Raw genomic sequence first — 24754 nt, forward strand, 5'->3', positions numbered from 1 at the left:
GAAGAAGAAGAAGAAGAAGAAGAAGAAGAAGAAGAAGAAGAAGGAGAAGAAGAAGAAGAAGAAGAAGAAGAAGAAGAAGAAGAAGAAGAAGAAGAAGAAAAAGAAGAAGAAGAAGAAGAAGAAGAAGAAGAAGAAGAAGAAGAAGAAGAAGAAGAAGAAGAAGAAGAAGAGGAAGAAGAAGAAGAAGAAGGAAGAGGAGGAGGAGGAGGAGGAGGAGGAGGAGGAGGAGGAGGAGGAGGAGGATGATAAGGAGGAGAAGATTGAAGAAGAATTTGAAAAACACGTGACAATGTATCTTCGCTGTAAATTGTGAAGGAAACGACCTTTGTGATATATTTCAACATAATTACAGTATCTTATTATATTGTCATTATGTAATTCATGTTTTTGTATTTATAGATCCTTCTTCTTCATCTATACATGGCAAACAAGGTATAGTCTGCCACTGAAGCTAGATGTGTATGTGTATCCCTTTTGCAGCCAACATCAAAATATGTATAGAACTCAGCAGGATTCATGATTATAAATTAGCTGTAAAGGATACATTATCATTTGAACACATCGATGACCCACTTCTTATAATGACCAACAGTAAACTTATCGAGTCTTAACTCGATCAGCACAAAACGTATTACGACTATATTATGCGGTTCAACAAGGGTCTGGAAATTAGCGTTTTAAAAATGCCTTACGGACAATAATCATAATTCCACATAGAGGCAATTACCAGTTCTAATCTTTTAAGAGGAATTTTTAGTTGGCATCATCTCTTGTTTACCATAGTATTTACATAATTTTATATTTTCCGCCTGTAAAAGGGACAGACTACCTTTAAAATGACAAGCTCTATAATGATTTTGTCGAGTGATGGCAGCAAACATCTTTTGTAACTTCTTCCACCAAAAGTTTGCGCGACCACTTTGCTCTGCTTCTTTGGTTGAAACAAATATCAACGCCCACGCTTTTGTACGTCTTTTGTACGTACGCCTCATCAACTCCAAGCCAGTGCACACGGCGTTCAAAAGCTCGACCATTCCGACGCTTCATACGACTCTGCGGGAGACCGGCTTTTCGGAACGTGGATAAATTCGTGGAAATATCTCACTTTTTGGTCACTGACAGCAGTTTTGTTGGATCGTCTCTGTTAATTGAGGATACCATCTAGGCTGAGGAGTGCCTAAGTTTATTTACAGAAGTTTGGAATTGTATTTTTCAGTAAGTTTAATTCAGTTTTGTTGCTTAATTTTGTTCAAAATTCAGCCGGGCTGGGGAGCTGGGAGGTTGTAATTGTGTAGCTGTGGAGATTTATTGCCGCAGGGCTTTTTCCATTGTAAGGATCATTTTGGATGAATGAACAACAATACCGTAGAACTTATTATTAGATGGACTACTGCAAGTATGAATGAGTACTCTCGTGGCTAGGTTGACAGATTACACAAGTAAACCGTATAAATGGTAGATCGGTTGGGTAGTTTAGTAGTAAATCTAGGCTTACTAATGTATCTGGCTAATACAGCCTACAGATATATTATAGATCATTCATAATCATACTCAACAACATGCTTAAGTCATGAGTCATACATGTACTCATACTCATACTACTTGTCATATATAGACCTCTAAATGTAAGTTGTAGTTGTACTTCTTAATTTACGAGACAGAAAGTTTAGTCGGCTTGAAGGTAGACTTTCGACTTGGACTTTGGAGGCTTAAAGTTTAATGGAAGAGTTTAAAAACATTTTTTGGTGTCAGCTTACGTTTGTCACCCATGGAAGAAAACGCTGGGTTTTTAGAACACCTTTCCAACTGAGTCTTGGTAAAGTAATTAGCCTACTACTGTAGTTATTCCACAATCATGAAAATTAATTATTTATGAATCTCCTTAAAACTCACTTTCCCCAGCGCTTATGCCTCTGAAGGGGTCATCACCATCCATTCTTCTGGTATGCATAGGAAATGTGTTACAAACAAATTATATTTACCCCCCCCCCCCCCCCCCAAGGCCCCCCCCCCCCCCAACAACAACACCCAAACCAAATGGGTGAAATGGTAATTCGTGTTTGGAAAGGCATGACATGACCCTGCATGGCGAATTAGAATTACATGAAATTGTGGATTTGTGGTATATACACAAAAAGGCTGATATTGCGTTGCCAATTTGATGATAACTTTATAAAAAGTAGCAATTCAATACTAAAGTTGCTGAATGGGGACCACGCTGGTTTGTGTCTTAGAAAAAAAATTAATATACAACTGTTATTACTTCAGATACGATTAGGCATGGTGATTTGCAAAAGTATATATTAAAATATATTAATTTTTTCGAAGGACAAATGACAAGCTAGCACCACAGTGGCAACCTCAAAATGAGCGCGGTCCGCATTCAGCAACATATCCCACGCTTATACTACATTGAATCACTACTGTTATAAAGTTATAATTTCATCATCAGTAGGCTGATACTATTTTCACTGTAAGTGTAATTATACAGTTCTGTCATTATTTATTGTTTCCCTTTCAATGTAAGTTCACTATATGTACATGTATGCATACAAAACTGAAAGTCAAAACAAGTCAAATCAATTGTTATTTAATTACACTTAATCCTAAATACAATGTATATTGTAAATAAAATTTTGCATAAAATTATAAGTCAACTACTTTTGTTCAGGTCCTAACAGATTAGATGTAGATGTACATGTACATACTATGCACCTAAATGTAAATGTTGATGAACCCCCTGTTTTATTGACCAATACATACATGTATAATATGGTATTGCTATAAAAAGTATGAGCCAGTTATTTTTTACGCTTCAAATTATGAATTAGTACACGTCTGTACACTGTAAATGCGTTAATGCCCCTGACCCGCTCCGCTTACAAAAAGTATACAGCATGTTTAATACTACAGTTACAGTACATGTACATGTATACCAGTATACAGTGTAAGTACATACATAATTCTTGCCATTTTATAAATAATAATAATTGGAAGTGACGTTAGAATAGATACCCGACAAAAGCACTTGGTAAGTTGGTATTATAACTTCCGGTCTTCCAGATTATATAGGCATTGTGAAAACATCAATAGTACTGCCAATCATCGCCATTGATTTTGTGTATTGGTCAGTTATTGGCCTTTTGGCATGATTAATTGCAGCGAGTCTACCCTTGTATGGATTTTCATTAATTCTGAAATGACCCTCAATAGTAATTAAGTGTAGAAAGCTGATCCCTCACGTAGAAGAACAATGCAGCAAATTTTACAGGTACTAGTTTTTGAGATTAATCTTTTGTTCATTTAGGTGAAAAGTTTTTTGTTATTATCTTTATACATAGCTTGGGCTCTGATTTCAAATCTTTATTTTGGATTATTGCTTTGGGTCAGTTTTGGATGTCAATTGTGCATTTCGAGAGAAATTGATACAGAGTAATTTCTGACTCGTTGACATGTTTTTTTAAAAACCAGAAGTGACCCTCAATAGAAGCGTGTGTACTGTATACAGAGAAAGCTGATCCCACAAGTAGCAGTACAATGCAGTAAATTTTTACAGATTGTTATTTTATTGTATCAAACATGTACAGGAGGTGAAAAGCTTTTTGTAAATGACTTTTATGGATAGGCCTACCGTAGCTCGGGCTTGATTTGAAATCTTTAGTCGGGTAAAGGCTTGGGATGTGTATTTTGAGAAAAATTGTTAGGAATAATTCTCAATTGTTTATCAATTATAGATGTACGAAATGTAGATGTTGTTTTTGGATCAGCAAAATATTGTGAACAAATAAATAACATTAAAGGACCCTTCATTGTTGTAGGTATGGAAATCACATTTACTTGAAAAACACTGAATTTGCAATTAAGTATTGAAAAGCTCTCTATTTTTTCTTTTAATAAAATAACAAAACATCTTTATGTACATGTGATCAATCACCATTAATGGGTTGGGTTCCCAATTTGTTTTAGTGTGCCAAAATTTGGCTTCTATGCCTTTACTTATTGCAATACAGGGTTTCATACCATACTACAGTATGTGCACTGTACAAGTACTGGTACATACCGTATTTGCCGGCGTATAGGCCGCAGTATTTTTGGAAGAGAAAATATCAAAAAGTCGGGGTGCGGCCTATGTGGCGAAAGAGTAAAAAAAGTTTTTTTTTTTTTTTTTTTTTAGTTTCGATTTATGGCGCTATGCCTGGCAATGTCTCCCAGCTCAGTAATCAGTGTGTTGACTCACCACTCGGAAACTACAACAACACTAAAATTTGACTGTCATCTTGGTTTGAAAGTAATCTTTCTAATAGATCTCAAAATTCTCAATATGTAATTTATAATAATAGTTCCTCAAATTTTTTTCTATAACAAATGGTGTACCACAAGGTACACCACTGGTACCATAGGTACTTTATTGTTTTTAATTCACATTAATGATCTTACACATTCTTCTAAAAACGACATTGTTACTATTATTTGTGATGTCAAAATCGGGGGTGCGGCCTATACGGCGCTGCGGCCTATACGCCGGCAAATACGGTACATGTATACATGTACATGTACTGTAACTTGTAAGTGACAAATTCCTCTACAGTTTAAAACCCCACTCAAATTACAAACATGGCGTGCCTACCAGTACCATGGTCTCCACTTTAGTTTAGATTTCATGAGTTCCGTCTTTGTTTAAACTTTAAATCATAAGTGGTTTTCAATCATTTTAGAGATCTCACTTTCTATGTAACAGTAGAAGTTTAAACAAAGAAAAGAAGACAAAAACAGTGTTCCTTGGCTGTTGCAAGACTTCGTGCCTGGTGTTTTATCATGAAATGTAAACTGAAACTATTAGTACTGGTATACATGTATCTGCAAAATCTCCCCAGACAGTATGGTACACCCTTTGTACATTGCTGCAGACTGCCTGTGTTTGTGTTGTAAACAATACCTTCAAATAGTAGATTTGCATCCATGGGTATGATTTGTCACACCCTCATGCAAACATACAGTATGTACATTTTGTGTACATTTTTAAAAATCTACATGTACAGTATACATGTGCAGGCTTATGCAAATTTGTTTTGCATGCCAGTTTTTATTTCACTGTAGAATTCTACTAAATTGTAGGCCTGTAGTGTAGGCCTACAGTACAATTTTTACAAACACATACCGGTGCTGTACCTTGTACAGTGTATACATTGTACTTGTACAGTGTATGACTGTACATGTCAGTTCACGTCGTTTCACGATCATGTTAATAACAAAAATTATGACTTCCACTGTAAATAATGTGGAAACATTGGTACATCTAGACCTTTGTACATACATTGTACGGCCTGCATTTTTAGTTTTTCTAGATTTAGGTACCTGTATAAGGCGTAAAAAAACACATGTTGTATTGCCCTTTACAGTTGTACTATAGGTGCCAAAACATGGGTCGGTCGGTCGGTCAGAAATCTTTTTAAAGTTTGTTAACCTTAAAGATAAAGACCAGTTATGGTCATGCGATTGCATTGTGAAAGAAACGAATCGATCAGAAAAGGATGATCATAGCATAATAAAGGTGTGTACTGCAAGGTTCTGGAATCATCAAAATGATAAGAAATTTGGCCCAGTCTTCGTTAAGTTACAAGCATTGTACATAGAAAGATGTATATGGGACTATACGCACACGTGCGCGACACATGCGTTTATCTCTCACATACTGTACCAATAGATAAACTAATACCAAGTATATCAATTAGTAGGCGGTTTCCCCGGCAAACTTTTTATCATCATGTATTAGTCAAAACATATTCTTTCACATGATTGGTAATAAGAGCTTCCATTTCATTTCTTAAAATTGAGGCGTTTCCAATACTGGTCTTTACCTTTAAAAAAAAAAACTCCCTCTTTGGGCTGATATTTCTCAGTTTTGAATGCTTTTAAACATTTTTTTTTATTTCAAAATTTGTGGGTCGGTCGCAGAGGGCAATGCAACATCTTTTTTTTAAAGGCCTAACATGCAACCCAATTGTTTTGTAACATTTTAAGTTGCCTGCCCACATTATTCATGTTCCTGTAGTATTTTGAGTATGACATGGGCCACTGACTACTCAAACATGAGGGTTCCATCTCTCTAGTTTCAGTGCATTCAAAATGAGATCAGGCCCTTTTCTCTACAGGTGTGTATCTAGTCTACATGTAGGAATGTTTGTATTGTGGTTGGTTGAATTATTGAGTAGTCTTCAAGTGCAGACTTTTATTCACAAGTCACTATTTAAACTACAGTTGGTGTAAATGATGTCTTGAGCTGTGTTAATTCATATTCATGATTTCATCCTACAGTATTTTTATTCCTATATGAATACAGTATATGTACACATAAAATCAACTTTGTTGGCTGCTAAGGGTAAAATATATTTGCCCTGTGGTTAGTTACTGTCATCATGGCCTACATAACAATTATTGGGATACTGTTGTGGTAATTTCATATTGTCAATCAATAAATTGCACTATTTGTGCACTATTAATGACCCCCTGGTGTGATTCAGCCAACAGACTCTAGTCAATTTATATAAATGTTATGGTACATCATGATCTTAGATTGTGTTCCCTAAAAATGGACCATTAATATCTGGGTAAGCATCATCAAATTTTATCTTTCAGCACATGCGGTATACAGTCAAACCTGTCAATAGTGACTGTTGAAAGATCAGATGAACGGATAAATAAGAGATCACTGTAGACAAGGTTCATGTATAAGTGGCCATCTTGAAAGTGCTTTATTCATGTATCCTTCCGCCAATCGCGGCCTCATTACGCACATCAATGAACTATTGATGTTGTTCATATAGTACCACAACATCCCCCTTCTTTCAATGACAAGTTGATAGTGCTTTCATTAACCAGTTATATCTTCCCTGCTCAATAGGCACTGTACATGACGGAAATTATCCACTAAAACAGTAACACAATTTAGAAATTTCAACAAGAGGAAACATTCCAAACATATTCTTCTTTTCTTTTCTTTTTTTCTTTTTTTGAGAAGCACAGTACTAAAAACTGTTCAACTAAAACGTACAAGTACCTTTCAACAAGAAAAACAAATTTTAGAATGGTAAAATAGTGTTCTCCACTATAACAGGCATATTTTTGTCGCTGAATCGACATACTTGTATAATGTAATTCAACTTTTTATAATTTACATAACTTTTGCTGGAATAAACTAAAGTAATTCCATATTGCTTTCTGGCAAACAGTTATAAACAACATTTTCCTGTGAAAAAACGTTTTTCATCCCATTTCAATTAGGACTTAGCAATACGACAAATCAGCGTAACAAAACTATAATACCTGGTCATTTGTGTGGAGAGAAGAAATATCGCGAGCACGACATACAATTGTTAAATTCGGTTCTGTATACAGAAGAGATTTTCTGTTGAAAGATAGCCAATATTAAGCGTGGCAGTTATATAAAACATTTTGGTTATATACATGTATACTGATTAAGATATTGATTCGCCTGATGTCAAATATGAGGTTTTACTATCATCAATGTAATTCTACCGGGTATGCTAAATCATTAAACAAATAAAGTATAGTTGTTGTTTATCAATCTATTAATCGATGAAGTTTTTATTCTTGATAACGAGATGGGGGATTAACCTTGCGACCATATCGTGTGACATAGGCAAAAGAATCAGAACGAGGGATTGAACCATCGAAATCCTGTGTTCCTGCGGGTGTTGTGCAGTTGTCACCATCCTCTCTTGGAAGATGCTCTGTCCCTGGTGTGGGTGCTGTTGCCGTCTCTATTTGTATCGGCATCTCTCGCAGATGGGACCTGTTTCTCCTTAACACCCTGCCATTTGGTGTTGTCACTTCATATGATCTTGGTTCTGGGCAAACTCTTGAAACCTCAGCCGGCAGCCATGTATTGTCGTCTGGATGCAAAGTTCTGACTTTCTGGCCGACCTTCAGGAGGGACAGTACCCGACCGGCATGTCTGTCATGGTCGGTCTTCATCACATCCCGCCTTCGCTGGAGCTGGTCGTGGACATCGCTCATCTGTCTGTCATGATCATGGCGACCTGGAAGGGTTGTCTTCATTTGCCTCCCAAACATCATTTCGGCAGGAGATGGCAGGTCCGATTGAGGCGTTGCTCGAAGGTGGAGAAGTGCCTTTTGGACATCTTGTCCTGTCTGTTTGCACCTCTTAATCATCGACTTTATGGTGCGTACCATCCGCTCAGCTAGGCCATTGGAGCGCGGATATCTCGGCGATGAGGTGGTGTGCTTGATGTTCCATGACTCACACATGTCTTTGAAAGCTTTTCCAATGAACTGGGGTCCGTTATCAGATATAACTTCGGAGGGCACTCCCAGGAGGCTGAAGGTTTCTTTCATTACGGTAGCAACTGAAGCACTTGTGGTGCTGTGCATTTTCCTGATCACAGGGAACTTGGAATGATAGTCAGTAATGAGTAAGTATTCAGTTCCATCAAGAGAAAACAGGTCTGTGGCTACCTTTGTCCATGGCGTCATTGGAACTTCGTGCGGTTGTAGTGGTTCCCTTTGTTGCCGATCCTGGTTCTCCTGGCAAGCAGGGCAAGTCTTGACAAGGTTTTCAATATCCTTATTGATGCCTGGCCAGTATACCGTGTCCCTTGCTAGTCTACGAGTTCTCTCTATACCCATATGACTCGTGTGTAGCTGCTCCAGGATGTCTGATTGCAGCGTTGAAGGTATCAACACCTGTCTTCCTTTGAAGATAATGCCGTTGGCGACACCCAGTTCCTCTCGGTATGACCAGTGAATCCTTGAGCTGCTTGGAACCTGCTTAATCACGTCTGGCCATCCATCGTGAATAATTCTACTCAGCTGCTTCAAGTTTGGATCGCTTGCTGTCTCTCTCTGCAGCTGTGTCTGCTTCATAGGTGTGAAGCTTGCCAGATCATTGTCATGATTCTCTTCTAATTCCATGACTTCATCTACATGGAGCTCAACGATGACGTCTCCTCTCTTTCTGGGGTTTGGCAACCTACTGAGTGTGTCTGGTAATGTCATCTGACTTCCGGGCTTGTATAGGATATCACAATCATAGCCCTGTATTTTGACGAGAAGCCTCTGTAATCTTGGAGGCGCACTCCCCAGGGGCTTTCTACAGATCGTTTCGAGTGGTTTGTGGTCAGTGTAGACTGTGAACTGGTTACCAAACAGATATGAATGGAAACGTGTGATCCCAAAAACAAGTGCCAATGTCTCTCGCTCGATGTTTGAGTAGTTTGATTGTGCATCTGACAAACTCTTTGAGGCGAATGCGACTGGTCTTTCATTCTGAAGGAGGCAGGCTCCAAGTCCTTTGAGCGATGCATCTACCTCTAGTACTGTTGGGACACTGGGGTTATAGTACCGTAGACACTTTCCTTCTGAAATGTCTGATTTCAATCGTTGAAAGCATTCCTCATGGTCCTCCTGCCAGGTAAAGGGAACATCTTTACTCAGAAGATCACGCAGTATTGCTGACTTTTCAGCATAGTTTGAGATGTATGGTGATAAATAGGTCATCATTCCTAACACTCGCTGGAGATCGTCCTTGTTCTGTGGTGTAGGCATTTCTCTGACATCCTCCAACTTGCTAGGATCTGGTTGTATGCCTTTGTCTGTGTACAGTGAACCAAAGAAATTAATGCTTCTCGCCTTGATCACACACTTTGTACTGTTGAACACCAGACCTTCTTTTTGTGCAACTCCCATCAGTCTCCAGAGATTATCATCATGCTCCTGTTCAGTCTTGCCAAATACAGCTATGTCGTCAGCTATACCTTCACAGCCTGGCGCCTGTGCAAGGATTGTGTCCATCCTTTGTTGAAAGATGTCTTGACTCACCGAAAGTCCAAATGGAAGTCTGCGAAAGCAATACCTTCCAAATGGTGATCTGAATGTAGTAAGCTCCTGCGATTCTTCGTCCAGGTGGACTGACCAATATCCTGCCTTTGCGTCCAATTTCGAGAAGTACTTGGCCTGTGAGAATGCAGGATTGAGCTCCTCTAGAGTTGGAATCTTGTGAGGGCATCTTTTCAGGTTTTGATTGAGCCTTTTGGGGTCAAGGCAGACTCGCAATGACCCATCCTTCTTCAGGGCTGTGGTGAGGGAACTGCACCAATCCGTGTGATGAGTAACTTTCCTAATGATGCCGTTACTTTCCATCTGATCCAGCTCTTTCTTGAGCTTGTCCCTCAGGTGGATGCTGCATTTTCGAGGCGCATCAATTGATGGAGTTGCATCCTTCTTCAAGTGCAACGTTGCCTTGCCACTGAAGTTCCCAATCTGGTCAAACTGGTCTGGGTAAGCCGCCTGTAGGTCTTTAGCTGACCTGATGGGAGGAAGATCATTTGGACTGTCCAGGCTCGTCTGTTGTTCTACTGTGTGAATCGTAACAATCCCTAGCTTTCTGGAAGTAGGAAGTCCGACAATGACTGGTCCCTTTACGTCCGCAACATACCATGTTTGGTCTACGACCCAAGGCGACCCTTCATACATCATCGACATCATCAAGGTGCCTAAGCAGCGTAAAGGCGTTTCTCCGTAGGCAGATAGTCGCGTAGTAGTGGGACGGATAACATCTTTCCATCGAGCCCTGTACATGTCCTTCAGCGTCCGCAGTGGCAGAACATTACCGCTGGCTCCTGTGTCAACCTTTGCATTGAGGCGGTGATGACCCCTCAGGTCTGGACATATGATGTTGATACTCGCATATGCTTCGGTCTCCTCCGAGTCAATAGAGTTTAGCGATATATGTATCATGTGGAATTCACGTTCCCCACTGTCCGGTTGGTTTGTGTCGTCCGGTCCAATTTCGTCAACCTTACGCTGGTTCCTGCTATGAAAGGATGTAGGCCTATACTGCCTGTTTCTGGGCTGTCTCTGCTGTGAGCTCCACCTGTCTTGTGATGGTGGACGTCTAGGAGGGATCTTCGGTTTGACCTGTTCCTTCGTCTTTCGACACATCTTCGCCCAGTGTCCTTTGACGCCACACGAATTGCACAGGTCCCCGAAGGCTGGACACCTCTTTGGAAGGTGTGAAAGACCACAGTTCCTGCATTTCTGCCTACTGTCGTGACTAACAGCATCAATGTTCCCACTTCCAATGGTGTGGAGCGTCTGCAGGCACTGTTTACCGACTTGAATGGCCTCATATTTGCGGCCTTCTTCAAGAAGCTTATCAATTGAGAACCCCTTTTCTTTGTCGAGTAGGTCTTTCTGAAACGACTCGAGTTGTGTAGACGAAATCACCAGCTCTATGAGTCTTTCACTCAATTCCCCCTCGGTGAACTTGCATTCCTTTGCCTTACTCCGACATCTATTGACGAACTCGTCGATCGTTTCTCCAGACATCTGCTTGTATCGCATTAATTCGAGACGATGAATCCTGAAGTTCACTTTGACATTCAGTTGGCCTTCGATTAGGGCCCATAGCTTGCTTGGGTCCTTCTGATCCTCTACACCGAGGCTAGAGGCGTTTATCCTGCGTAACCCTTCGTTCCCAAGAGCTATCTTTATTTTTGTTGCCTGTTTTGTAGTATCAGTTATCTCATTATCGAGAAGGCAAAGTTCCATTCGCTGTTGAAATAACGTGAATTCTTCAGCGAGACCACACTGAGGGTCCCACTTCATCTCTGGATAGCGAGCCATGGTCCTGGTTTCTACAATGGGGTCTTGGACTACACAGGTAATTACATGTAATACATGAATTGTGACTTAAATCGACATGTAGGCCTACATAGCAATTAACATTTACACTATAGACTAGATCTATATGTACAACTTCAAAATGTAGGTTCAAATGTATCAAAATATATCAAGTCTAGACCCATAGACAATTAGACCCCCTTGTGTAAGTGGTCTAGCAAAGACAACTGGTCCTGGACCCGCTTTAAGGGGATACCACGGACCACTGTTTGGTCTAGACTCTATAGTACAAGTGGCAGTAGAGTCTACCACCACTAGATCTAGATCTAAGTTAGTAATAGTACATCAGCACTTCTACATACATGTAAGAGATATGTGTGTATCATTCACTTAATTAGGACAGGTCCACATGTAGAAATTGGACTTGTTAAGGTCTAAAGTAAACACATCTAGAAATCTAGACTAGGCCTAGTCCAGATCTAGACCAGGTCCAGTAATATAGAACAAGGTGAAAGTAGACTAGATTTTGATCAAATTACACCTCATACTCATTCTCATACTCGGTCTAGTCTAGATCCATAAGTGGATTCTAGACTAGAAAAAAGTGTCTAGACTATCTATCTAGGCTAGGTCTTGATCTAGACCCCTAGACTAGACTAGACTCTAGTCCAGTTTTATACGACAAACAAAGCACATTAATTATGGTTTAATTGTTTCAAACCGAGTCCAAACATTATATGTCTGCTTAGATTATAGTCCATTTGATTGAGAGTCTAATCTAGTTTTCATTCCACAATCAGATCCGGCCAAGTCCAGCAATCAGTCCTGGATCTACTTGCACGGTCCGCAACACGACGCTCTGGGTCCGAGTGGCGGCTAGTTCCAAAACCATAATGCAGTGCAGGGCTGGAAGTCCGAGGTAGCGGCCTTAGAGCTGTACTGTTCCCGGTCCCGGTCGAGCCTCTAGGCTCTGGTCTTGTCGAGCCTCTAGGCTCTTCTCCTGACGAGCCTCTAGGCTCTGCTCCTGGCGAGCCTCTAGGCTCTGGTTCTGCCTCCGCATCAGTTCTGGTCCTGAATGTATAGGGCTTTAGTCTGACAGTCAATACACTAGTCTACTCGTAGTGTTTCCCGCGTAATATAGTGCGCAACCTTACGCCGACAAAGTCATATTGGAGACGCGGCTGTGAGTTTACTCTGCTGGCTGTGCAGTGTGATTGTCGGCAGTTCAAAAACCGTCCCTTATCAATCTTTCATAAGTCATTCAAGATTATTGCTTGCCCTATGTGATCTGCAGTTCGATAGTAATAGATATGGCAATTCTTTTGACCGCTGCCACCATGTTGAAAGATCAGATGAACGGATAAATAAGAGATCACTGTAGACAAGGTTCATGTATAAGTGGCCATCTTGAAAGTGCTTTATTCATGTATCCTTCCGCCAATCGCGGCCTCATTACGCACATCAATGAACTATTGATGTTGTTCATATAGTACCACAACAGTGACCACCTCTGTATAAAGGCCATGTATTTTGTCTCCTTTTTGAAAGAAGTATGATGGTATTACCTGTCTACAAAGGCCACTTTTTTCTGTCTCCCTTGGGTATTAATGTACCTTTAAAGGCTTTAATATACAGGTTTTAGGTTTGTACTTTTTCCTACGAGTACTATACTGGAATATAATTTCAAAATTTGAAAGCACCATGAAATCTAAAAATGTTACCTTAAATTACAGTATTAGTAGACCTACAGGTACATTATTTGACTTTTTATTTTTGTAGGACCCTGGCTTTTGGGCTCATTTTGATCTCCTATAACTTTAAAATAAAGTGAGCTATTGGATTGATGTACATGTACATGTAGACATTATTATTATTATTATTATTATCTATTTGACAAATCAGAAATCATACAATGAGTTTAACAGTCGGATAATAGATAGAAATTTCATAATACATGCGAACTGCAATAGAAAGGTGGAGAGGAGAGAGAGAGAGAAAGAGAGCGAAGGATACAATCTGCTGGTCAAGGGTGACAAAAGCAATTGAAATTGCTATTCAAAGCATGTCATGTCACCCCCCCCCCCCCTCTCCATAATGAAGAACAGGATGTGATGTGCAAAGTTCTGGAACAATTTAGTGTTCCATTCACACAATTTATTATAGAGTTCTAATCCTTCTTTTGTCACCTATTACATGTACAATACCTTGTGAGTAGGAGGGCTTCATTAGACCACAGATCATAGTAAATCCCCTATTCCCCGAAGTCACATTCTTTAGAACTGGACACGCTCCTTTTTTTTGATGGGTTAGGAACATCCCATTGTGATGATTTTTGTTTTAAATATCATAATCTCCTCTTTTATAGGATCAAAATTGAATTAAAATTTCATATCTGGCGAAATGTTTGTAGTTTTTGTGAAGCCTGTTTACATAATTTGGCCTTTATACAATGGTACACTTGTAGGAGATGTTAGTCATTGACAGTTCAGACTCTTTAATTCCTTACATGCCATACAAGTAATCTTCCTGATCGAGCCACTTTGTGATTCTAGGTATTATATCATGAACAATGTATACTGTACATACATTGAAATCTACAATATCTATTTAAAATCAAGGGTTTCTCCCCAAATATACTACTACATGTAGGGTCTTTGGTATAGAGACTACAGTATTAGGGGTTATGTACACATACAGTCATGGTACTATTCTACAATTAGCCTCTAATTAAAATTGACTTGTACATGTATGTTCAATTGTTAAACTTTATCAGAGTGCAAAGAAAGCAAAATGGTTTACATCAAGGAGGTGGGAGTGACAGACTCCCTACACCCTCCCTGTGGAGAACACAAACGGCACACCCTTTTTTTTTTATTGGTTTAAAGATTTTTTTTCTTTCTACTCTCAGAAAACTTTAGACTATTACATGTATGTCTCAGGAGGCTTTTTCAGCTTTTTCAGCCTGCCATTTAAGTGTGTACTTCTTGATATGAAAGAAAAAAAAACAGACAAAGAAGAGAAAGAACATTTCTTTCAAAACATATTTAGAAATTCTAAAAGAATTCTTATCATGAGAGATATTTTGATTTCAACGTTATTTAGTGAATGTGCTTGAACTTTGGATGAGGTTTTACCTTTGATTTAATATTGAGTGATTATAATTTTGACCTAAACTGTACTTGTCACTGATGGACAAATTAAAACAGTGAATTAGAGTAGAGCCCAGATGTACTGTATGTAATACTTAAGTTTTTTTAAAAATAAAATGCAATCCAAATAAATCTACATGTCTAGTAGATTATCTACAAAGGGGTAACATTATTTGCATACATGTGTACATGTACATGTACATTTCTAATCAATCCTTGAAGTTAATTACTCAATATTTCTCACTTTCCAATCCAGCTCGACTGCACCATCCTGCGCCATGAAGCCTTGGGCTCGACTCCTGTGATAGGCGCACCAATGAGGATTGTGTGATGAATAAGGATTAGGCGCTCATCAATAATTGCTTGACACACACAGGAGACGTGGTGGGTGTGAAGACGAAAATCCAGCCAAGATGTACGTCCCGGAAGGTGGCAGGGTGGAAGGAGGCGAACAAGAAGGTAAGGATTAAAAAGCATGCCTGATAAAAACCGATTTAAATTGGTTTTCCGATTCTTTTTTATTTTTCCTGATTTTTTCCTGATTCCCCCCTTATTTTCTCTATTCTTCCCTATTTTGCCCTATTTTTTTCTCAATTTTCTTACTCGAAAGGGGGGAATGTTGTTAGATGCTATTTTTTCCCCGCAAATCCGCTTCTTTTTTTTTACTCAAGGGGGACGTGGTTGAGGGGAAAACAAAAAACCTTTTTTTTGTTAGTGCCCACTAAACACCCCTGAAAAGGAGTATTTTGAACTTTACTCTTTATATTCTATGGTTTCTCTAGTCAGAATTAGGTAGTCAGAATGACCCCTTCCTCCTTCTTCATCCACTGCTCACTGCCCCCCCCCCCCAAAAAAAAAAACAACAACAAAAAAACAAAAAACACACACACACACCAGAACAACAACAACATACATGTAAGAAGAAGGGGAATGGGTAACTGGTAGTCATACATGTAAGTACCCCCTAGCTTGCATCTGCCCCCTCCTCCCCCCTTCTATCCTGCCGGCACAAACAAAATAAAATGAAAATACTCTGCCACTGTGCCAGTATATTCCCAAAGTTGACCGGGTGAAAGAAGGCAAACATTTCAATTCAATTCAATTTTATTTCACATCTCTTTCAAAACACATCAGAAGATATTCAAACAAATCAATAATACATGTACATTGTATGTACATGGCACTATGAAAGAAGGATGAAGGGTGATGGGTGCAAGGGATCAACAAAGGCCATTGGCCTGTCAAGGCCAATCCCCTATTTACCTGTAACCACACTTCAAGAAACATGCAATGGTATGTCTTGAAGTTTTTCACCACAATTTTTCAGTTAGAATGATCCCCTGCCCCCCTGCCCCCCTGCTCCCCTGCTCAAGCGATTTATGTTAATGAACCTTCATGTTCCAGCACCAATTCTCTCTGATTGCTGGCATATCCAGTACTTCCCTCCAGTACATGTACCGTAATTAACGGTGTATAAACCGCCCTCGTGGATTAACCGCACCCCTCTTTTAAAAAAAAAACCCATGCAGGAAGGCCTTTCATTTAACTGTGAGGTGCAGTTGAATGTGTCAGATCATTAATTTAAATTGAAAAACAGTAGAGGACCTAGGATAGAACCTTGTGGTACACCATATAATAGAAGAAAAATTGGGGAATTATTATTATAAACTACATGTACATACAGGTGTATTGAGATCTATCAGAAAGATTACTTTCAAACCAAGATGACAGACAAATTTGAGTGTTCTAGTTTACGAGTGGTGAGTCAACACACCGATTACTGAGCTGGGAGACATTGCCAGGCATAGCGCCAGATGGAGGGGCATACCTGTTTTTGTACCTGTGTATAAACCGCACCCCCGATTTTGATTTTTTTTTCAGCGGCAAAAAAGTGTGGTTAATACACCGTTTATTACGGTACCTTCTCCACATAAACTCCAGGAGACCAAATTTCACAATACATTGTGAGTTTGGGTACCCGGTAAACAGGATGGTGACAGAGTAATCTGATACGGATTTAGTGAAAATATTTTGTTTTCATTCACAAGAATTCCTTATAAAAATGCGATTCTTGATACAAGAAATAGTTTGGAATCCTCTATAGGAGAAGCATAATTTAGTCTGTTTCACTTGACTGGTACATGAGATGCTTCGAGCATGGGATTTCACCCTTTCATGAATGACTATAAAAATGTTCACGTGGAAGTATTAAATAGAAGAGTTAATCGAGTTCTGACGTGTAATGTACTCAATTCATTTGTCTATGCTACATGTACAGTACAGTAGGCCTGTAGGGCATTTGGTAAAAATGGAGCTGTGTGCAGCACTTAAACGACTTACTACAAAGGATAGATTACTCCATTCATAAACCAACAATACAGTGCAGTCAGGGGAAGAAGCATTGGCCTGTGGAAACTTGATTACCACCTTTCTTTTTGTCACTTTACATGGTCGTTCACTATACATCTAGGCCTGTTTTCATCAGCTCGAGTATGCCAAATAACCCGCTATGTTAACTATCCCGTTAATTTGGGTCCTTATCAGCCCACAGTTGTAATTAGCGGGATATTTGGTTTAGAAAATAGCCAGAGAAATCTTGTTCTTGTCTCTGAAATATCCAGCTATTTGGGAAATAAGGGGCTAATTCGCCATTGTCCGAGCTAGTTTGTGATGAGCGTATCGGTCTGGTGAAACTTTGGCAAACTCAAGCTGATGAAGACAGGCCTTACAGTGTATGAGTTGCGTTGAATGGGCTGAGCGAATTACCTCTGCGCTCAAGATAATTTTGTGTAGTCCCTATTTGATTATGATATAAATTAGTTTTCTTTTCCTTTCTGTCTTGTCACAAGTACTGTACAGTATACATGTACATGTACATGTACTGTAATATACAGACATTGGGCCTATAAATGTGTTTGAAATTAACAGAAAAAAGAACAAACATTGGACATTTTGTTAGGTCCCTAGCTCTCTTGTACTGCTGTACATGTACATGTAAATACACCTGGGAAGTGTTTCACAAAGGCTAAGATCGAATTAACTATGGCAGGCCATTCATGCCACTGTTTGCTATCACCATTATGATCTGTAGATTATATCTTTTTCTTCAATAATGAATTATCAACAAATATAAATTCTGTAGATTTGTGACCATGATTTGTACGTCCATTGAGAGACCAATGCCAGTAAACGGTGAGAGCAAACAGTGGCATGAATGGTCTGCCATAGTTGCGTCCAACTTAAAGGTAAAGACCAGTAATGGTCATGCGATTGCATTGTGAAAGAAACGTTGTGGAATCGATCAGAAAAGGTTGATCATCTAGCATCTAGCATCTGCAAGGTTCTGGAATCATCAAAATGATAAGAAATTTGGCCCATTCTTCGTAAAGTTACAAGCACTATACACAGAAAGATGTATATGGGACTACCCTATCTCTCTCACCAGACCATGAGAGAATTAAATTTACCAAATATATGAATTAGTAGGCGGTTTCCCGGCACATTTTTTATCATCATGTATTAGTCAAAACATATTCTTTCACATGATTGGTAATGAGAGCTTCCATTTCATTTTTTGAAATTGGGGCGTTGCCAATACTGGTCTTTACCTTTAAAGTCATTCTTAGGCTGCGTTCATGCTTAAATTTTGAAGGCAGAATGAGCGATCTGAAACGCTCATCGTAAACGCTCATCGTGATCGCAGTTCCACGATGTAGTGTTCATGCTTACTTCTCTGGCTCCCCCAGGCAATTCTCAGTGTGTGGCCTTAATTGGTCTTCCAGCTGGATTCGCAAACCTTCACTGTGCATGCTACGTAGACCCACTAGAGGTCAGTGCGTTGACCCCATTTAAACGCGTTTACAAATTGTAAACGCATATTTTTGTGAGTTTACGATCGGCGATCGTGATCGCCGTTTTTCGGTGATTCTACAAAAGTGAGCTAAGACGCAACCGTGTTTTAAACTAAACGCGTAACAGATGCCTGATTCTGGCCGTCAAAATCAAGCATGAACGCGCCCTAAGTCTTGTGAAACAACCCCCAGGATACCCACAGAAATCCTTTATTTTCTTTTTGATAGAAAAGACAAAATCAAACAAAACCAAGCAAACAAAACAACAATAATGTCAACAACGACAACATCACCAACAGCAACAACAACAACAACAACAACAACAACAACAACAACAACAACAACCTCAACACCACCAACAACAAAATTAAGAATGCTCTGCTCCAACATGATAGGAGTGTGTACTGCACTGTACTATGTCATATTATCAGTTGTACAGTATGTAGGTGACAATTTTTACATGTCTGTACATGGCAAATCACAAGTTTCAAATATCCTTTATATGAAGTTCTTTGATCTTCTTCAGTTGTTGATATGCTTTTATTGAGAAAATAAATTGGTACCAGGGTGGATTTTCCCTTTAATGATTTCATACATGAGTCGAAATGAAGTTCTGAGCAGGGGAATTGGCTTTTTGAATGAACGAGAGAGAATACGTTTGTCCAATTTTGGGAAAGTTCCCTCTCTTCATATCAATCTTCAATATCTAATTCTGAAATCGGAAATGAGAGAGATCTCCTCGCGACATCTAACGCTGAATAAATAAACTTCAAGGCCGCAGTCGGAGCCTGGGACATATAATCGTCTGTTTGGAGCCAGAAGGTATTAAATGCACGTACAGTGTGTAACTCTGTGTATTAAAAATGATGTAAAAGAACGCCCTTTTGGCTATAGACGGACAAAATGAGCCGTGCAAAATCGTGGCAGATACTCGGAGGAGGAAGGATCAATGGAAATTTGGAGGAAATGAAATCGAAAGTAGGGATAGAAATACATTTTATGAAGGATTTAAATGTACATGTACAGTATAGTATTACATTACATGCCCATTGTATATTGTAATTACGGCGCTTGCATGGTTTATGATATTTTGACAGAAAGGAGAGTTTAATAGCCCTAAACTATAAAGGAATGATTTGTGTCAACTTTTTCGTTGGCATTTTGGTGAAACTTGAAAGGTCGCAAATTCAAATCTATTGAAGTCAACTTATAAATGGTCAACAATGTGAATTTGTTGTAAGAATTCATATAACTTTGTTTTAATTTATTTTGTTGTTCATCCATTATGTCTGGATTCACCTTGGTACAAGTGTAACAAAATATTTCTTGCAGAAATGTAAGAATATATAGTTTTTTTAGTGGAGATATGCTAGGAAGGTGAACACAGAGTTTAATACATGTACATGTAATTTCCATCAAGAAAAACTTCATAACAATACCCTTGTCTTGATCAGATTTTCATCAAAATTTTCCCTGGTCTGCTTGTTCCATATTTTCCTTTATTACTTTTGAGGAAAAGATTACAACACGTACTAGATGCAAGCACGGGCCGCGCTATAACCATACAGCATTGAAAGTGAAACATGTATACAGTATGTACATGCACAAGTGTATTTATGATCTGTTAAAAGCAAGAAGTTCCGTGACCAGATTATTATGATTATATTAACTTGTCAAGTTCCGTTATACTGTAAATATTTCCTGTTCTCACATGTGGGACATTTACATTGACCTTGAATTGAATTGAATTGACCTTTCAACTTAAATACCAAAAGCCCAAACTTGTGAAATACTCGAAACAAAACACATGCTGTGGTAATGGAAATGAAAGCAATATTAGTCAAAATGGAATTTATGAGTGGACAGAAAATCTTTGCTTGTTCCTTTGAAATTACACTGTATGTGTAACTGTTTATTTTAATAGGAGTCTTTCAGGTAAGCATGAATTTTGTTTTATATTGTTGCCATGGGTACAGTCCGTGTAATTTGAAGGTTCGTAACCAGGTCATACACTGTACACTGTAGTCCTCAGTGCTTGCTTTAAGCTTTGAAGCTTGCACATACATGTACAGGTGTATACATGTACATAATTATATCAAAGTGGATTAAATGTGTACTGCAAAAGTGGAGACGACAGGGATCATGGCAATAAACTTCCATGAGTCACACCAATTTCTTCATGTGTTTATAGGGACACATTAATGTACATGTACCGTATACATGTACATGTTCAGACTCAGAGTTTTTTTTTTAGTTACTGTTCATGAACATACATGTATGTTCACAAAGTACAGATGTACTTATCTTTTATGGCAACATTAGATTTTTTGTGTTAGTTGTACTTCAATTGTTTATAATAAACAGCATTCGAAAATCCTTAACTGCTTGTAAAGTTGCCAAAGTTTCTGGTTTTGCTTAGGACTTTCGCTGTCACTGATTTTGTCTAAGGTTCTGGGGGGGGGGGGGGGTGTTTTATCAAGCTTTTAATTTGAGGGCCTAAATTTGATTTCAATTTTAGGGCCTGTAACATCCAAAAAATGCTTAAAATTGAATTGATGAAACAGCACACAAGTATCAATTTTAAGCTATAACTGATTGGCCTTAAAATTGAATTTTTTTGTTTGTTTTTTGTTGAAAAATCAAAATCAATTTTAGTTAATGAAACACCGCCCAGACCTTGTGATCGCGTGACTTTTGATGAATCACCGTCAAGGGCCAATGATGTCAAATGTTGCAGTGACTGAATTATTGAGAACTAAGAGCACTATTTTATGTAGACAATTTGCCACGCTTGGATTGGATGGATGTCCATTTGATGTTAGATTGTGGATCAATTATTGATGGAATGGATTACGGGGGGATGTAAGCGAGACGGAGACATACGTGGGCCTTTTTTAATTGCTGCGTTTGTTTTTTTAAACCAGTACAGTTGATATTCCATTCTGTGTTGGAAACTGGAGAGAGTTTTGAATGCCTTTCTTGTTTACCATACATACATGTACATGTTCTCTTCCCCCTATAACCCTCCCCTTCCTCCTATTTCTCCTATTTCTCCCCCTTCCTCCTCTTCCTCCCCCTTCCTCCCCCATTCCTCCCAAAATTCCTTTCCCAATTCCTCCCCCTCCCCCTCCTTCCTCCTCCTCCTCCTTCCACCCCCATTCCTCCCCTTCCTCCCCAATTCCTCCCCCAATTCTTCCCCCAATTCTTCCCCCTTCCTCTTCCTCCTTCCTCTACCTCCTCCTTCCTCTTCCTCCTCCTTCCTCCTTCCCCTTCCTTCCCCTTCCTCCCCTTCCTCCTCCTTCCTCCCCTTCCTCCCCTCTTCCCCCTTCCTCTCCCTTCCTCCCCCTTCCTCCCTCCCTCTTTCCCTCCCTCTTTCCCTCTCTACCCCTCTACCCCTGCCCCTCTTTTTTCTCTCTCCATATTCTCTATCTCTCTCTCTATATCTCTCTCTCTCTCTTTCTCTCTTTCTCTCTCTCCTTCTCTCTTTCTCTCTCTTCTCTCTTTCTCTCTCCCCCATTCTCTCTCCCCCTTTCTGTGACACTTTGTGTCTCCTACATTTACACCATTCATTGGTGTTTCTCTCCCCTCCTCCCTATCCAACACATAATTACCTCACAATCTCCCCTTCCCCTCTCTCTCTCTCTCTCTCTCTCTCTCCCTCTCTCTCTTTTTTTTCTCTCTCTTTTTCTCCATCTTTTTCTCCATCTTAACCAGTCCAAATATTTGTTCATGCATTTCATTTCCTTCTGCCATGAATGTTCTCTCTCCCCTCCTGATCTCTCACCCACCTACATGTGTATGTACACTATTTGTACCCCTCTAGTCTACTCAAGGATAGTTTGTAGTTGTTTTCTTTTTTCTTGTTAGTTTGTGTGTTATACATGTACATGTACCTTTAAACTCCAGACAATTTTTGTTGTTGTTTGGGGGGGGGGGGGGGGGAGGCTGAACCTTGCCTCTAATCTAATCAATGTTATTTTTTAATCCTGCAACATTACATGAATGCCTGAAGTTGGACTGCATTTTTCCAAGCTCGTATTTCAATCTATTTCAAGTATAGCCTAGTTAAATATAGCCTGTGTTTTCCTTTTCTAAAAGCTTGAAATCTGTTCAGTTCAGTTTGAATTTCGTCCTCGGACATTACAGTAGTGCCTAAAGTGAAACTGTTTAGTTTGAATTTCGTCCTTGGTCATTTTAATACAGTAGTGCCTAAAGTGAAACTGTTAAGTTTGAATTTTGTCCTTGGACATTTCTATAGTGTCTAAAGTTAGACTACATTATCTCAAGTGTCTTTTGAATTAAAAAATGACATGAAACTCTACACAATTTTTTTTTTGTGGGGGGGGGGGAGGATGGGGGTGGATTGAACCTTGCCTCAAATCTGATCAATTTGAAATCAATTCTGCGACATCCATCCATCGCATGCCTAAAGTTAGACTGTGCATCATTTCAAACATGTTTCCCTCCATTGTATCTCAAGGATAGCCCGTAGCGCCGATAATGGAACTATCATCGTTGGCATGGCGATCATTATTCATGATGCCTGGAACCATTTCCTGGGAGTACCTATACTCTGGTGTGTGGGTGTGAAGGAGATGGGAATATTAGTTATTAATTCATCGGACAGTACCTCAAAGTCCAAGGGGCCCGTGAGGTGGCTACCGTTGAGGTGGAGAATCTAAACATGTCCCTAATTAGAAAATGAAGGGATACTGATCGGATATTTTTCTCCATCAATTTGGTTTTAGGTAAGGTTTTGTGATTGCTTTATAGGTCTGTGATTTATTTTTTTGATAATAGCATACATGTAGTACAGGTTCCCAGAGTCTTAAAGGTACTATGTCCCTTTTGCAGCCAACCTCAAATTCTGTAGAACTTTGCAGGAATTATGAATATGTCATACATGTATATGTCCTATCTGTGAAATTTAAACGTCAGCAGTGTCCTCATATTCAAATTATGCAACAAAACCCGTTTACTTGCTAGACTTCACTGCCAGACACTATTGAGTGACGGACTGGCTTTTTTTCTTCTTTGGTAACATGAAAAGAGTTGTAAAGGGTACATGAGCATTTGTCTACATCAATAACCCACTTCTTGTGATGGCCAAGATTAAACTGATTGAATCTTTGCGCAGCATAAAACGTATGACCATTCGGTACAATTGTCTGAAAATCAAGACTATTACTTTTGGGCTCTATAGCCCTAAAGTCGATTTGACAACTAATAGTCATTATTTTCCCACTTGAAGACATTTTCAAGCCCCACCTTTTGTAGGGAAGTTCTAAATTAGTATTATCTTTCAAATGCAGTTGGAATTTAACTTTTTCATTTTTTGGGCCTGCAAATGGGACAAAGTACCTTTATGGGGGCCCGTGAGGTGGCTACACTGAGGTGGAGAATGTAAACATGTCCCTACCGGTAATTAGGAAATGAAGGGTTACTGATCAGATTTATAGGTCTGTGGTTTAGTTTTTTGATAGGTCTAGGAAGGTCTTTGGGCAGGTTCTCTAAAGTCTAAAGTCTTGGGATAAGGGGGGGGGGGGGGGGGGGAGACAAAAGGGGGCTCTATATGGTGGTGCAGAGTTAACCTACATGTATCTTAGAGAATGGACCACTGCTACTATGATTAGATGAACGAGGGATCCTACATGTACTATGACTCGGGTTACTGGATTTTAGGTTGGATTTTTCGTTCGGTTCATGTTATGTCTGATTTCTGTGATTTCTATGGAGAAAGAAAAAGACGTAACAAATCTCCATACCCAATACAAATATTTCTCTCTTTTTTGTGCACTAATTTGTGCACTCTGCCAGCTACAGTACAGTACATGTACATCAGATCATGCTACTATGGGACTTTCACACATAAGGGAAAACGTTAAATGTACAATATCCGGTTTTCGCAAAAGACAATGAATGGATTAAACCTTGGAACCGAACTAAATGAACATAGGATGATGTTCCTTTGGGAGAGAAAGGCCTGTAAAAAGATATCAAGGACATCAATTTGTAGCAGTAGATTTTTTCGTTTGATGGGATACCATGATTGATTATACGGGAGCAACATTGCATTTTCATGAGCAAGTTTAA

General features: G+C 39.2%; 1 protein-coding gene across 3 annotated transcripts in view; it reads left to right on the top strand.

Annotated features, from left to right (window-relative positions):
* Positions 1–883: 883 nt before the first annotated feature.
* LOC115925184 overlaps positions 884–24754 on the top strand; it is a 66409-nt gene continuing 42538 nt past the window's right edge. The window contains exons 1-2 of one of the 3 annotated variants that reach the window (XM_030988633.1): positions 884–1215; positions 15067–15269. In XM_030988633.1, coding sequence (XP_030844493.1) covers positions 15224–15269 — 46 coding nt within the window. In that variant the 5' untranslated portion in view covers positions 884–1215; positions 15067–15223. The remainder of the gene's footprint in view (positions 1216–15066; positions 15270–24754) is intronic. The other 2 variants (XM_030988634.1, XM_030988635.1) reach the window with 2 other exon arrangements.

The sequence above is a fragment of the Strongylocentrotus purpuratus genome, unplaced genomic scaffold (genome assembly GCF_000002235.5).
Source record: "Strongylocentrotus purpuratus isolate Spur 01 unplaced genomic scaffold, Spur_5.0 spur5_scaffold_17, whole genome shotgun sequence".
NCBI lineage: Eukaryota > Metazoa > Echinodermata > Echinoidea > Camarodonta > Strongylocentrotidae > Strongylocentrotus > Strongylocentrotus purpuratus.